The sequence below is a fragment of the Varanus komodoensis genome, unplaced genomic scaffold (genome assembly GCF_004798865.1).
Source record: "Varanus komodoensis strain SLA01 unplaced genomic scaffold, ASM479886v1 scaffold81, whole genome shotgun sequence".
Lineage (NCBI taxonomy): Eukaryota > Metazoa > Chordata > Lepidosauria > Squamata > Varanidae > Varanus > Varanus komodoensis.
In genome coordinates this window covers 865,012-881,352 of record NW_025336495.1, presented here as the reverse complement: position 1 = coordinate 881,352, position 16,341 = coordinate 865,012, and the positions used below count along the sequence as shown (strand labels likewise).

Below are 16,341 nucleotides of genomic sequence, written 5' to 3'. Positions count from 1 at the left end.
CAGCACTCCTGGCCAGGACCTCCCCAATTATATTATATTGTTATTATTTATTTATTGTTGTAAGCCACCCCGAGGCTTCGGCGAATGGGGCGGCATAGAAGCTGTCTAAATAAATAAATAAATTATGGAATTCACTTCTCAGAGAGGTCTGCCTTGCACCAACACTTTTCCAATGCCAGGCCAAAAACTTTTTATTTATCCAGTTTTTAAATGCTTAAATGGTATGTTAACTATTTTAGCATCAAGTAAGGGCATTAAGGAGTTTTTAATTGTTTGATTTTTTAAAAAAATGTAAACCATCATAAGAATTTTTAATGAATGATGGGATAGAAAATAACTAACTGATCTGGAATGACTGTTCTAATACATACGCTGTACCGGTTTGGTTCAGACTGCTACCACAGACAGTTATTGTGGTGTTATAAAGCTGGGTGTGCAAAATAAATTTAAGAAGCAAAACCAGCGTACCTAGTCAAATACGGCTGTAGCACAGAACAAGAACTGACGAAGCCTGGCAAATATAACTACATTCACACACATTGTGGTGCAATGTTAATTTGGTACCCTGCTGCATGGGACTGCGCCTGCAACACACGACCCATGTAATCATGGGACACTGGCCTGGCCGTTCACAGGAGTCTCCCTCTTCGTCTGCCCTCTCTTTCACAGGTTCAACTGTAGCAGTAACTCATACCCTGTTCTTATTTGCAGTCCAGACATTCCTCCAGAAGATGTGCACATTATTTGTAGACTGAATGGTCATTTAAATTTATTTTAATTTCTTAAACAAATCAACACAGCTGAACTTGCACAACAAAAGGCGTAGGTAAAGGTCAATTATTGAACCGACTGCTCAGTAATATACTAGAGTTATAAAGCTGGACAGATCATACTACTACTCTGTTACACATTTCACTAATCTCAACTCACAAGGGCAATGCGTTCAATGCGATACTGTTTGCCAAGCATCTTTCTTTAGCGGCAGACTTGCAAACTTGTTATGGGGTCCAGTCAGCAGAGACCAGAGATAAGGAAGGGATCCCCTTGCTAACATCTGCAACAGGTGGCATGGTGCCACCATGAATTCTTTGGTCGCAGCAGCTGCGGGCCGGTTCTGTTGGAATGGCTTGGGAGGCCACCTCTTTTGCACCAATGCTCCATCCAGACTGTCCCCGGTCTTCATAAGATGCTGGCTTGACCATTTGTCCTCTTCAGCGTGACAGCTCTTCAGGTATCTGAGACGTACCGCAGCCCCCGCATCAGTCCTCTCTTCTTCAGGCTACACAAATCCAGTTCCTCCAACCTTTCCTTACTGGAGTTGTCCATGTTTCTGATCCTCTTTTTGCCTCCTCAGAGCCAGAGCAATTCGTCTTGATGTAACTCCTCCCTTGCCTGCCCATTCCTGTTCCAAGTGCTCCAAGCTTCTCACAGCTGTCTTTTCGGTAATCTTGTCTCCCTCCTCTCCTACCACCCCTAGAGACACGCTCTGAAATCTAAAATGACCCATGTGGAACGGTGGTATTTACAGAAGATAACGGGATGGTGCTGGAAGGGTTGCCTTCTGCCTAACAGGTCTCTCTTCAAAATGCCTTGAACTCTGGGAAGGTAAAGTTAACATGTCTTTTCACCCTGACCTGTCTTCACGCAGGAAGATGCCTCGCCTGCTCAAGAGTCCCTGACAGGGAGCTCCATTTTGGACAAATCAACCTAGAATGCTGTCTCCTACTGAAGGTACAGAGCGCTCAAGCTGAGCTGCCAGAAAGCAAGTATCATGTCACTGAAACCCCAAACCAGCCCCTCACCTCAGTCATCCTGGCACCCAAAACCCAGGCCCTGTTATTGTGTGCTTCAGTGTGTGCACTTCCCCCTCAAACACAAAGCAAGGTCATTTTGCAAAACATTCTTCTAAAGGGCTCTGCCACAACACCATTCTGGTTCAAAGGATTCTCTCCACCAGGCAACATCACACCTATCTAGTGGCAGAGACATGTTTCCAAACCCCTGCCTCAGAAACCTGGGGTGGGAAATTTTTGTAGTCACGGAAGAATTCACATACACGCTGACCCCATTTCTGGGGAAGGTGGAACTACTTCTGCAAAAGGACAGGCCAAGCATTCTTCTAGCACAGTTGCATCTCCTTCCCGTAGTTCACCAAGGCTCCTGCTCAGCATTTGCAGTCTGGAGATGCCGTGGACCGACCCTAGGACTCCACCAGGGAAACCTCAGGCACCCTCCCTCCTCCCTCTGCACTTGAGCCAGGATCAACGTCCCTTCTAGCTGCAAAGGAACTTAGGCCTTTCCTTCCAGCTGGCTCTTGTGAGAACATAGTAATAATTTACCAGGCGCTTGTAAATTAGATTGAGCAGAACGCAGGAGGATACACACAGAGACAGCCCACAGGGTTACCGTCTGCAGTGCTCCTTCTGAAATTCCCGGCCCAGCAGACACTCCTTGGCCCTTCTCCACCACTCAGTGCCAGTGCCAGTCCTTCCCTGCACCCGTGTCTTGTTTGTATAAAGCAAAACATAAACTGTGTCCCTTCTCTGTGGTCCTGTTTGCACACGATGCCAAGAATTTTGGTTTACTTTGAATGGGTCAGTGTTTTGGTGCACATGGCTCCACTGTTCCCACTTGACTCCTCTTGCAGCAGCAGTGGCTAAACAAACCATGGATTCCTCGTATGTCCAAACCAAGACTTTTGGCTCCAAACAAGAAGAGGTTGTTCTTGCCTCAGGGCTCTGGATTGCTTAGGGAGGAACAAGCAAGGTGTCCCAGCATGAATGCAGCAGGAAACAAACCATGGTGGTGGGTTCCCTGGTTTGTTTAGCAGGGGAAACCAAGCAAGAATGTAAAAAAAACAGTTCTGGCTTGCTGCCACCTCTGAACTGAACCAACAGCTGAGTTGAGACAATGTGATAACCAATGCTCAAAGGATGAGCATGTGCTGGAGTTGAGCCATGGATTATTCGGTTGTCTGAACACAGCTGCAATAACAAGCAATTATTTGTTAACCATGAAGAAAACCCATGGTTTGCTGCCGTGTTGTGAACTTCTGGTTATTCACCATGGTTTGTTCTCTTGCTAGACTCAAGCAACGTGTTAAGCTACATTTCAACAATAACCCACAGTTCAACAACCCACTCTCAACCCATATGCAGCCCTTGAGCATAGATTATTGTGTTGCCTGAACCCAGTGTAAATGCCAGTGCACAGTGCCCAGAATTCAACAACCCACGAGTTGGTGAGACCACATGAGAACAAATGAGCACACTGTCTCCTAACTGTGCGCTACCTTCACTTTTCATTTGCTTTGCTGAAGGAATGCCCACTGTTCCTGGGTCATTATCTGGGACACTGGATACAGCATTGTGGTTCGTTGAGGGTTAATCAACCCAGAGTTTTAACCCAACAGCAAATCATGGCTTCACCCTCAATGCGCAAGAGCTCTAGGTTAAGACGGTGAGACTAAAAACCAAGGAACAGGGCATCCCTGTGCTGCTTAGCAAAGCACATGCAGAGCAGAGGTGGTGGCAGGTGGGATGCAGGGCACTCACTCACACCTGGTTGTGGCAGCCCACGAGTTAAATGGCATACAGGATGTCACTGCACATGGACTGGGCTGGTCACTGCTGGATAAAAAATAAGTAACATGCTAGTAACTAGGAAAACTGCCTGTCCAACAGAACTACTTGACACCTGCTCCAGTGCTTCAGTGCATACTCCTGTGCAACCCCCTCCTCAGTGCTCTCGCAGCACACTTCTTTCCTGTCTTTGAGGAACTGCTTCAGCACCCAAACATGCATGAAAGCGTGGAAGCTGGCGTCACTAGCGGTCACAGCCAAGCTCAGAGCAGAGTGAGGGGAAGGCAAGGCAGGACACGAAGACCACTCACCATGGCCGTTCTCTGGGTGCCAGCCCCCTCTGTTCTCTCTCTGGAGCAGCTGAAGATCCACCTGCGGGGGGGAAAGAAAAAGAAGATGGTGCTGCAACTGGATGTGCTGAACACAGTCAAAAGCAACACTGAATGGTGCGTGCTGTTCCTAAAACTTCCTTCACCACCGCCATCCCTTAACGTGTCAAACTGTGGGAAGGCTATAAAGGCTTCATGCAACACTGCACACGGACTAAATACTAAAACTGTCCGGGAAGTCATAGAGGGAGGGAGTGAATGGGTAAAGTCCTCCCTTGATTATAAATGACACAGGTGACAGAACAAAGTACACAAATGTACCCACAGAAATTCTGGATGTCATTTGGAAACTAGCAGACGCTAGTAGCAACAAAAAGATGACTGTCCCCGATTCATTCTCTCTCTCCCTCTCCCTCTCTATGTGTGTGTGTTTCTGATTTGTCTCTTTAAATGCTTTGAGACAAAGTTTTCATCCTGCCATAACTCAGCCTCATGCACAGAATTTCACCACTGTACGTGTGTCCAGATGTCATTGCTGTGTTCACTAGTAACTCCTGCCTCATCCCCCACCACTTCTCCCATCTTTTCCTTACAGCAAAACATCCAAGCAGGAGAAAAAGGCAGAACGGCTGCACGAGGCCTTTTTATGGGTAGTATCGGGAGTACTTGGTCTGGAAGCAACCTTAGTCACAATCGAGTATGAAGAGACTTGCTGCCTCTTTCCATGCCACCTGCTCTCCTCCCACCTGGACCTCTTCTCCATTATTTAAAAAGTCCAGCCTTCATCAGGGATCCTCAAACTTTTTCGATAGGGGGCCAGTTGAAAGGTGGTGGCTGCACGCACGGGCCAGTGAGGTGCTGTCGGGCACGCACGAGGCGGCATCGGGCACGTGCGGTGCTGGCTTGCTCGCTCGCTCGCTCAGAGACCATCTCCGATCGAGCGAGCCACCACCTCACCTCCTCCCCGCGCGGTGTGGCAGCAGCAACCGCACGCGTACGGGAGGCAGGCGGTGGCACGGACTGGATGGATGGCCATGGTGGGTCAGATCCGTCCCGCGGGCCATAGTTTGAGGACCCATGCCCTATATGTTCTGGACCACATCTCTCAATTTCTGACCTTTATCAAACTAGCTGGGGCTGATGGAAGCTAAAGTCCAAATCATTAGGAAGGCAGCAGTTTGCCGATGGCTGATCTAGTTCAATATGCTGAGAAGCTGGGAAGAACACCCCTCTGTCACTTTTCGTTCACACCCCAAGTGGACCAAACAGACCTCTGCTTCTGAACAAGCAGCACCAGGAACATCACTTCATATTCTAGCTGTGCAATAAAAAGGCTGAACTAAGGCAACTGCACTTCTCTATCTCTGTATACAGTTTCTTATAACAGAATGCAACATTATTATGTTCATTATCAAGACAGAGAAAAGTGTAAGAGATGTTGTTGTTGCTAGTTGCGAAGTCGTGTCCGATCCATCGCGACCCCATGGACAACATTCCTCCAAGCCTTCCTGTCCTCCACCATCCCCTGGAGTCCACCTAGGCTCACACCCACTGCTTCACTGACTCCATCCAGCCACCTCATCCTCTGCCGTCCCCTCCTTCTTTTGCCATCTATTGTTCCCAGCATCAGGGTCTTCTCCAGGGAGTCCTTCCTCCTCATTAGATGGCCAAAGCATTTGAGTTTCATCTTCACTATCTGGCCTTCCAAAGAGCAGTCAGGGCTGATCTCCTCTAGGACTGACTGGTCTGATCGCCTTGCGGTCCAGGGGACTCGCAGGAGTCTCCTCCAGCACCACAGTTCAAAGGCCTCAATCCTTCGGCGCTCAGCCTTCCTTATGGTCCAACTTTCACAGCCATACACTGCAACTGGGAAAACCACAGCCTTGACTATACACACTTTTGTTGGCAGGGTGATGTCTCTGCTTTTTAGTGTGCTGTCTAGATTTGCCGTAGCTTTCGTCCCAAGGAGCAAGCGTCTTTTAATTTCTTGGCTGCAGTCCCTGTCTGCGGTGATCTTGGAGCCCAGGAAAATAAAATCTGTCACTACCTCCATTTCTTCCCAATCTATTTGCCAGGAAGTGATGGGGCCGGATGCCATGATCTTAGTTTTCTTAAGGCTGAGTTTCAAGCCAAGACGAGATACACGTGTCCTTATAATGCATATAATTCACCTTCCCCACACTTGTGTTCTCCAGATACTTGGGATTACAATTCCCTCTCAAGTGTCCCCTATCTGCAGTACTTCACGCAAGTTGGCTTCAGAATGCTGAGAACTGTCCTTTTTTAGCCCAAACATGCTTGCTTAGATGGCTTGAACCCAAGCGAAACCCATTTATGGAGGAAGAGACAGCCAGCAGTGGAGGCGAGCCACTATGGCCAAAGGGAAGTGGCAGGCATGACGCTAGAAGAGAAGCACCACGCCAGCGAAGCGCATTGCTGCAGGGAGGGTTCTCACGGCACTGGAGTGGAAGCGTCTGGAGGACACAAGCACAGGGAGGGTCCTTGGACTACCACTACGACGCAGCCACCATGCAGGCACGCGGCAGATCCGATACCTGGGGAGCCCATTTACCTTGCTTTGACTTCTGTTCAAGAAAGGCGGATGCAAATATAATCAGTGAAACATAAGCATGATAATTGTGCTATTAAAGGTGCTACTCAGAAGTTGGGGGGGATGTGAGAGTTACAGCTTCTGTAAATTTTCCCAACAGAGTATTCCGCCTTGCTGATAGCTGCATTTAAACAGGACCATGGAGCAGACTGTGCTGTTCGCTGCCTAGGCTAGGTGGGGAAATTGGGGTGTTTGGGTACAAAGTAGAACTCACAGAGCTATCTGGGGCAGACTTTGAAGGTTTTCATGTGGCAAATTGAAAAGCAGCACTGGAACATAAGCGATTAAACATACCTTGCTAAATTTCAGTTTTCCATTTGCAAATGCCTGAGTGTACCAGAAAATGGCATGTTCCTAAGGGGAGAACGAAAGAAAAGAAAATTGAATAGAAATTGGGGGGAAATACCAAAGTCACTCCTTACATCTTCCAGTAAGATGGCATCATGATCTCATGCCAGCACTGTCCAATCGTGAGAAACTGCAACAGTGCTAGGCAAATAACAATGGGGTGATTTAGCTATTACAGACTGCCATGAATCCAGTTGTGATTATGGGTTATTTAATATAAAATAAGACAGCTCAGATCCCCTCCCAGGGCAATTTGGGCGACACTGACTTCCCTGTACAACAAAACTATAGAGAAACAAATACCAGTGAATTCATTGGTGCTTACTCCCAATTAAATGGATAAAGGATTGCAGCCTTGGAATCCTCTGGGCAGCAAACTACCATGTAAGTGTTCCACCTGACCAGAAACACCTTTGCCTTAAGTTGTCTTGGAAAGATGGAGGTAGAGCAGGAGGCAGGGCCCACACATTTACAAACTTTACTGTTATTCACATGATCATCCTACACTAGGGACGGAGGGGAAGTTAACTCCTCCTTCTCCTGCTTGCATTATTTAATTATTTATTTCATGCTTAGACTGTGCAATAGCCAAGGCTGACTGGGTGACTAACAAAAGAAAAATTTAAAATACACACACAAACACACATATATGCACACTGCCTCCTCTGCAAGATTGTGCCCCCACCAGTCTGATAAAAGGCTGCTTCAGGTGACTGGAATACTTTTCAAAGGGGGAAGCAAAATTTGGCCACTGGTGGGGTGCACTTATAAAACATGTAGAAGGTAAGTATAATATTAAATAATTCCTGAGGCATTTTGTTTTTCTGAAAAGGTAATGTTCCCCTCTGCAAATGCAAATGGCTGTGCTGGCTGGGAAAGATGGAAGTTGCCATTCAGCACATTGAGGGCTCCAGACTGGGGAAGATAAGCTGTGCTTGTACTGAAATGTCCTTCTGAATTACAGCAGGTCAAGGATTCCGCCTCTGCACCCACCCACCCTAAACCCAGTTCCCACCTGCGTTCCCTGCTACAGAAAAGGCATTTTTTCCCAGCCACAGTACTGGCAGCCATTCAGTTTCTCCGTATTCTGTCCTAATGGTAACTTCCCATCCATGATAAGGTTTCTGCATCAGGACGACCGAGTGTTGAGGGACACCCATTTCTTTGAGGATCATCCACAGCGTCTCCTGATCAAAACAGTCAATGGATATGCTGCTGCCTATAAAGCACAGATTGATCTTCTGAAATTATCTGAAGTGCATCAGTAGCCAATGTATATTTGCGATATAATCTTGAGGGCCTCTTCCTTTTCTGTGTTTCCTTTTTTAAGTCCAGCCTAAACACCAGGCTCTCTCATTGTAAGGTAAAATTCTTTGTTGCAGCACCTTGAGCACATGGGAAATTAACGCAATGGTCCTGTGGCTGCAGCACCCTGGTGCATCTCCTTTCTAGGGGACTGGAATAAATACTGAACAGTTACAGGCTGTGGCCCGCTGTCTGTTGGCATATTCTCTTTTCGAATTTGAACCAACTCGGTCTCTATAGTTAGGACCCCTAGGTTATGGAATGGGCTCCCACGGGAGGTGGTAGAAGGTCTACCAGTGAGCATGTTCAAAGAAAGACTGGACAACCACATGGTGGGCATGTCATGAGCGGAGCTGGCTGGAACTGGGGGGTCAGAATGGAGGCCCAGGAGGCCCTCCTGACTCACTGTGTTTGCCGGAGATAGCCAAATGGCCTTGTTTCTGTAAAGGGTTGCCCCCAAGGACTGGGAGATGGGCCATCTCCTCATGGGTCAGCTGACCAACAGTGGGGCGGGGGCGGGGGGGGGGAGATAAAGGTCAGGAAACAGTGAAGCTCTTTGTTCTCTTTTGGAGGTTTCACTTGGCTGTTTGCTCTCTGTGATGAAGAACTCTGTGAAGTCCTGTGCATCTTGATCCTTTTGAAGGTGGAGTCTCTGTGTATAGTTTATGAAAGGGTTAGCTTTGTTGTTTTTGGGTCTGAGTGGTTTAACAAGACTGTGGGAATGCTTGGTCGACCGTAAAGTTGCTGCTTTCCAACTTCTCCTTCCCCATGTTATCCTGTATTATTCCTTTTAGATGTACTGTTTAATACCCCCCACACACACCTGTTTTATCCTTTCAATAAAATTTGTTTGTTCCCCAAGCTTGGTCTGCCATATGCTGAATCCAGTGACTGGTTCTGGGTTTGAGGAACCAGGGATTTTCTGGGCAGGAACTGGCCCAGTTGGCCAAGAGAATGGGGAATCCCTGATGGCTTCTGACACTTTGGGAAATACTGTGGCTGAAAATAGCTTGCAGTTATCAGCTCTCCCTTATCAAGATGGCGCCACTTTTTTTTTGCATTCCCGGGATGCTGAGCTTTCATCCTGCTAATCTCAATCGTGCATGTGCAATGCAGCCTTCCCCAAGCTGACGCCCTCCAGACGCTACGAGGCTTCAGGTTCTTAGTGCTTTCACATCTTCACACTGCTTTACTGTTCCGTTGGTCTTACGTATCTTGCTTTTATTATGTGTGACTTTATCACTGTTTGCTGTTTGTATTTTATGTCTTTAATTTAACTGCACATTCTTTGGAATATTTAATATGCTTGTTATTTGTGTTCTAATTATTGAATTCAATTACTTTAACATTCACTGCACAATCATTTACATATCTACTCAGAAATAAGTTCCACTGAATTCAGAGGCTCTCTCCAAGATAAATGGATACAATCTGGGCAAGTCATATAAATAGGAAAATCAGAGTATAAAGGATAGCAAACAAATTAAAATGCAGACAAGCTGTATTTGGGAGCAGGCAGGGATTTAAAATATTCAGGTATTTAAAAGATGGTATCAAAACCAAAAAAACTACATACAATGCCCATCTTATACATAAATGTGGTCTTGTATATTGACTGAATAGCCACACTCAGAAATGAAGCATACAAAGTAGAAGCAAGAGCATTCAGCATATACAGGCTTCCACTTTACCAAGGAGCAACCAAGGAGCCACATACAGATCCATCTGTGATAAGGGCTAGAAATGGCTGTCCAGAATTTACTGCATACTAAGTAAATTCTTTCCAGAAATCTGGACAAGACAAAGGATTGATGATGGAATAAGAACTGAGACCTGCTCAAGGAACAGTCAGATGGCAACAGAGGGTTAGATAAGGGAAGATGAGGATGACTCAGGAGAAGATTTTGCTAAGCAACTGGAAACTGAGATGAAGCCTTAGAATGTCGAATTAATTCCAGAGGCGTAGCTGTGTGGCTGTTAAAATACACATGCCCTAAGAGTCCAGTGGCACCTTAAACACTAATGGATCTATTGTGGCAGAAGCATTTACAGACTATCTCTTGAGATGCAAGTGATGCGGAAGGGCCTAGTCCACCAGTGCTTTGGCTCTTGCAGTGAAGAATATCCCTGAATGTGCCTAAGAAATCGCTCCCCCACAATGCACACAACCAGAAGGCAATGCACACAACCAGCCCCTGGCATACATCTCAGCGTAGAGGAAGGAACTCCAGGCTCTTTTCAAAATTTCAGTGATGCATTCTGCAGACACCCACACAGTCAGACCAAGTCCTAGAATATCACAGAACCAGATCTGGAATGCATAAAGTAGTACTAATGAAAGTTAAGCAGCCTTCTCCAATCAACTGCCTTCCAAATGTTGTGCTGGCTAGGCCGTTTTTCTGTGCGCATCTGCATAGGACTACACTTGCAGAATGTGAACTGATGTTCCCAGATCACCCTGGTGTTACCAACCATACCAAATCCACTCACCTCAGGGCTCCAAACATGCAGCATGCCCAGGTTTTATAAGGAAAATAAGCACCTTCTCCTTATGTTCTGAAGGAGCTGAATGTGGCCTCTCTGTTTCATGTTTTACAGATCAATCCTTGGGCGTATATAACAGCAGGGCAAAAGCTGAATTGCTTCACAGAGCATACAATACATCCTTCCTACACACCTGCAACTAAGTTTGAGGAAGAGAGAACCGTGGGACTGCATCTGAGACCTCTCATTCTGAAAGTAAGCACCCAGTCCTCAGCACCCCCATCAAGCTTGACATCAAGCCAAGGTTCACAATTCACCAGAGCTCTCAGCTTCAAGTGTTTTCTCCTCTGGGGATCATGACAGCACAGGGCTTGCAGCTCAGAGTCATCTTCAGGTTACATGTCAATTTAAAAGTGAGGCATATGTGCAGTACCTTTGACTGTATGAACCTGCCTGAGCATGGGCACACCGTCTTTCAGCACTCTGTCCTTTCTGTCTTTCAGATATTTGGTAGATCAAACTCCAGTGAACTTCTGGAATCTGTCTTGGTTGCAAGATGCTGCACCGAGCACATGCATGCATATAGAAAGACATGACCAATTTCTCACAAAACAACGGAAGTTAAACTTGTTTACTAGGCAAATCAATATGGACTGTGTTGGACTCACGCTGCTGAACGTTCCTGCAAGTCTGATGCATGCAGAATACCATCCTCATGTCACGGAGAAGGCAGGTCTTCATAGTGCTATGCCAACCTTCTATTTTTATCTGCTCAGCTCTAAGGAGCACTGTAACTTGCAAATAAGCCACATTCAACACAGCAAAAACAAATCCTTGAGATCCAAAGCAAAGCCTTAGGATCACACTGTTTCACTCAACTAAAAGCTACATTCCTATATGCCCTTAACTGGGAGTAAGCTCCACTTGAACGTAGAGGGGTTTAATTTGAGGGCACAATTCTATGCATACTGAACCAGAAGAGAGTTCTGCAACTGACTGCATTCCCAACCACCCACATAAGCCACTGTATTAAACCTTGATGCTTATTTTTGAGAGTATGCATTTGAGTGCTGGGTGCATCTTTTTGGCCCAAAGGAAGCATGGAGAAAAAAGCATTCGCTTCCCCCACTTCCCTCTTTCATTATGCTTTATGATTGAAAGCATAAAGGCAGGAATCTGTCATGCTCCCCACGAGCCCTCTCGGTTGGGCAGCGGAATATCAAAAATTGAATAATAAATTAGTTAACAAATAAGGCTCCCCCATTTGCTTTAAGAAAAAGTACTAGACACTGCACAGGGAAGGGACATGAAATAGGATGACTGCACGTAACAACACTCTGCGTATCTAGTTTGAGAGAGCAGAATTTAACTCATTTGAGAGAGTGCAGTCTGCCAAGCAGCATCAGCAGGAGCATGTGAAGAGATCCTTGATTATATAGATGAAGGTGCATAGCCTTCCCGCACTCCTCCTCGTCTTGTGGCCAAGACTGACAGCACCTAGCTGCAAGTATCCATTATAATGGCAATCTCCTGAGCCTGTGCAGAGCACCATCTGCCAAGCCAGCAAGGAGGTGGCCTCCCTGAAGTCATACATGTACTCAAGAAGAGCCCTGATGCTGGATTGTACCAGGGTTCCCACGGTGGCCAATCAGCTACCCCAAAAGCAAGCTCACAAGGAGCTCATGAGCGCAATCGCACCTTCCCACCCATATTTTCCAGAGGCTCACTGTGTCTGATCCTGGAAGGGGGGGGTCTCATTTTGCCATGAGAACTTGTGCGCTGTGGTTACCTGGAGACCCAAAGGAAACCTTCTGGCAGAAGATGACCCGCCCCCTGTCCATCTTTCTCAGCCATTACTTTATACAGGCATCCTACCTCTGATGCTGGATGGAGCATCGAGTCATTCAGACTAATCACCATTAACAGCCTTTTTGTCCATGAATTAATCCAACCTCCTGTAACACTGTCTACATTCGTGGAAGTGAAGGGCTGGGTAACCTCTGCCCGCTCAGCGGCAGGATGATTGTGACATCCACGAGCAGCACGCGGGCCCGCAGGGAGGCCCGAGCGAGCGCGGCTAACGCGAAATAGGCACCGCGGTCCCCGACCACGTGCAGGGAACCCTCGGCCGACTTCGCAGGGCCGCCGCGCGCCTTCCGGAGCACGCGAGAAGGCGTGGCCTCCGCGCGGGGCGTGGCCTCCGCGCGCCCCGCCCCCGCCCGCCGGGATTGACAGCTGCCCGCAAGCGGCGCGGGGCCTGGCGCTGCCAAGGCCCGCGGGGCCTGGCGCGGCCCTCGACGCCCTCGGGCGCCGCCGCGTGAGGAGCTGGGAGGGGGCGACCCGCGGGGCGGGGCGGGCGGGCGGGGCGGGCGCTCGACGGGGTCTCCTCACCTGCTGCGCCGCTGCTGCTGCTCCTCCTCCCGCTGCTCCTGACGGGGCTGCTGCCACCTCAGGCGCCGCGTGCAGCACCCGCCCACCCACTTCGCTACGCCCACCAGCAGCCAATCCGGAAGCAGGCGCCGCCCCGCCGGAGGGCGACCGCGCCCTGCCTGCCCCGCTGCGATTGGACGCCGTGCCCGCCAATCCCCCCTCTGCTGCCTGGCGCGCGATAAGGAGAGAATGAAGCGGGCGGGGGTGGAATGAAGGAAAAGAAAAGGGCGGGCCGCGTCAGCCAATGAGAAATCACAGCGCGTCCTTGACGCCAGCCAATCCGAAGGAGGGACAGAGAAAGCGAGGGGGGAGGGGAAAGAAAGCCGTTCTTGAGTCGACCCATCGCAGTGGAAAGACAGGAGGGGAATAAGCGGGATCTATTGATTGGCTAAGGAGCGAAGCTTTTTCGGCCCTTCTCCAACCTTGTGGCTCAGGCCTTGGCTACGCCTCCGTTTCGAGCCAATCAAAACGTTAGGCGGGGTATTGGCTGACCTGGACCAACCGGCGCCTGGGCGGAGTAAGGCGGCCCCCTTGGCGCCCCCCGATAGGCGGGGCTTCAACTTATTTTACCTAATTAATATTCAGCATGACCGGGTGGTGGAGGCGGGGCCTCGGTGGCTTCTGCGCGGGAAAGGGAAAAGCGAGATTCGCGGCTGGCCGGGCGCTTTGGAGAATGGCCACCAATAAGTAAACAGTAGTGTTATTAATATCACTTATTATCCCCATAGGGATTACTTTTATTAGTTATTAATAACGTTAATAATAATGAATGTGCTGAGAGCTTAAGCAATCGTTAGGGATTTAATGTGGTACATTCAGGAACTTGGCGTGAAACGCTGCACATTTAGATAGAAATCCTGTGCATGTTTAAATGGGAGCAGGTCGTGTTTAGACACAAAATAGTGCTCGAGTTCCCAGCTGGAAGTCGGAAGGCCTCTTTCCGAACATGCATAGGATACACCCTTAGTTCACATTTATACGATGATCGTTCCTAATAATAATTAGCAATCATTTCCTCAATTAATCCCTTTATTTATTTATTTGGGATACTTGTATGCAGTCCCATCCGCAAAAGCCTCGGGACGGCTTCCAACAAATAACAATATACAAAAATATAAAGTTGGACACATCCGGGCAAGAAATAAAAGCAATAAATAATTTAACAATTAATTAAAATAACATTTAAATAAAAAGCTCTTGGCCTGGCGCCGAAAAACAAATAACTACTTTTTTTTTCTGCTGTCCTAGGAGTTGGGATTGGAGTTGAAGGTTTTATGTATCAACTCCTCAATTTATGGTACTCCTCAATTTCAACACTTGACTCCTTGATTTATATATCAATTTAGGAAATAAATAAGTTAAGTATTCATTTCCTCTACTGATTGAAAGCACTCCACCTACAAGGCATTCCTTCACTGCCAACCTGAATCGTCAGGCTATTTTAGAACCCTACCCTGTTAAAGCTATAGGCTTTTGATTTTATTTATTAAAGAAATTACAAACATTCAAAAATAAGTTTTAAACAAACTTAGAAAATGAAAACATTGGTCCATTCAGGTAAATTTTTTATCAAATATTATAAGATGTAAAGAGTCTTGGTAGTCCTGTTTGGCCTCCAGCAGATTTCTGATCTTTCTTTAGCCCTTAAAATAGATGGAATGTTTTTGTTGCTGTCTTTCCCATTCACGGCTTCTAACACTTTAGGATGAAAACACTGAAAGTGTCTTTTAAAATGTGATGCCCTTGTAGATGCATTTTTATCTTTTCTTTATCCACAAAAACTAATTTTTGCAACACAGGCTTTTCACAATTAACTCCTATAATACATTGACACATAATATGTCTCATCAGTTGTTGCTGTAAAGTGTTCAAAAACAGCCGACTTTGTTGACACTTTTTTGCCATTGTGATTTTTTCATGGAGTTCTGCTTTCACTAATATATGAACTTAAAATATATTCTGAAACTATAACCTGAAAAAAATAGGTGAAGTAGATTATTATCTGTGAAATAGGAAATCCTAAGATTATTTATATTACAATTTTAATTTATTCAGCGCTGGCACATTATTACCAACTCTGACTCCTGTAACTCAAAGAATTGCGTGTGACTCCACAACTTGGACTCCACAGCCCTGGTTTTAACATGTCAGTTGCTGCATTGCTTTACTGTTTTTTGGGGCATGGGGTTAATGCAAAACCAAAAATATTTCTAACCAGGATTAGAAAATTTCTAAAATAAACGTGCACACACACAAGGCAATTCAGAAAGAGAGGTCTTCAATTCCCAGCATTCTCCAGTCAGCAAGGTTGGCATAAAGGTGCTGGCAGCTGAAGGGCTTGTTTTTCCTTGCGCCCTGCTTTATTTACTAACCAGGTGCCTTTTGTAACCTCCGGAAACGGCACATCTCAGCCTTTTTCCCCGGGTCCCCCTACTCCTGGCTCACATTTTTGAGTTTCCATGGACAGTAGACTCGTTCACTCCTTAAGCGTAACATGAACTGGCGCTTGGGGAAAAGTGGACTCTGGAAGTGACAAAATGCTAGAAAAACCAGGTGCCGCCCAGCAGGAACCCGGTGCCCAGGATCTCTGGGAGACATCACGCTCCTGTCGTGTCGTGCGGGTGAGAACTATCAGAATTACGGCCTCAAGGATGCTGGAGGTAACAGCAATGGCTGCCTGACTGGCAAGCAGGACCTGGCGCAAGTGGCTGGCCCCGTGGCTGGGAGACGGGCCGTCACCCCACAGGTCAGGCAGCCAAGGCTGGGAGGGAGCACAGCCGGTGGCGCTGAGCCGCTTTGCTCCTCTCCCTTCGTGACCCATGGGCAACATTCCTCCAGGATGTCCTGGGGACATGGCGTCCTGTGTATCCTGCACCAGCGGAAGCTAGAATTGCTCTTATGGGCTGGGTTAGCAGGGCTGTGTCACTTTCTCTGGCAACAGGACCCTGGGCAGTGGGGCCTCTTGGCTGGCTGTAACCTGTCCTGCTGCTGTCCAATTTCCCCCGCTTGCCCATTTTTCTCCTTTTAGATTCTGTGTTTCAGTCCCTCCATCCCTATATGCCATCCTTTTAATGAACTTGTTTTGTTCCCCAAGGTTGAGTCTGTCGTGTGCAGAATACAGTCACTGGTCCAGGGTTCGGGGAGCAGAGAATCCCCGAGGGCGTTCCGTTACAGCAAGTTGTTCTTCGAAACCCCCATCTTAAACAACCATGACCATTCCACATGAAAGGAAGACTGATCAGATCCTGAAGAG

The 16,341-nt window shown here is 47.4% G+C and overlaps 1 protein-coding gene across 3 annotated transcripts in view; it reads right to left on the bottom strand.

Annotated features, from left to right (window-relative positions):
- The window catches only part of MTMR4 (myotubularin related protein 4), a 61,325-nt gene extending 48,194 nt beyond the window's left edge, over positions 1–13,131 (bottom strand). Inside the window, exons 1-3 of one of the 3 annotated variants that reach the window (XM_044456080.1) lie at positions 13,050–13,131; positions 6,816–6,875; positions 3,893–3,953 (exon numbers count right to left, since the gene is read on the bottom strand). In XM_044456080.1, the coding sequence (XP_044312015.1) occupies positions 3,893–3,895 (3 nt within the window). In that variant the 5' untranslated portion in view covers positions 3,896–3,953; positions 6,816–6,875; positions 13,050–13,131. Of the gene's footprint in view, positions 1–3,892; positions 3,954–6,815; positions 6,876–7,504; positions 7,524–12,533; positions 12,608–13,049 lie in introns of those variants that run through there. The other 2 variants (XM_044456081.1, XM_044456083.1) reach the window with 2 other exon arrangements.
- Positions 13,132–16,341: the final 3,210 nt, after the last annotated feature.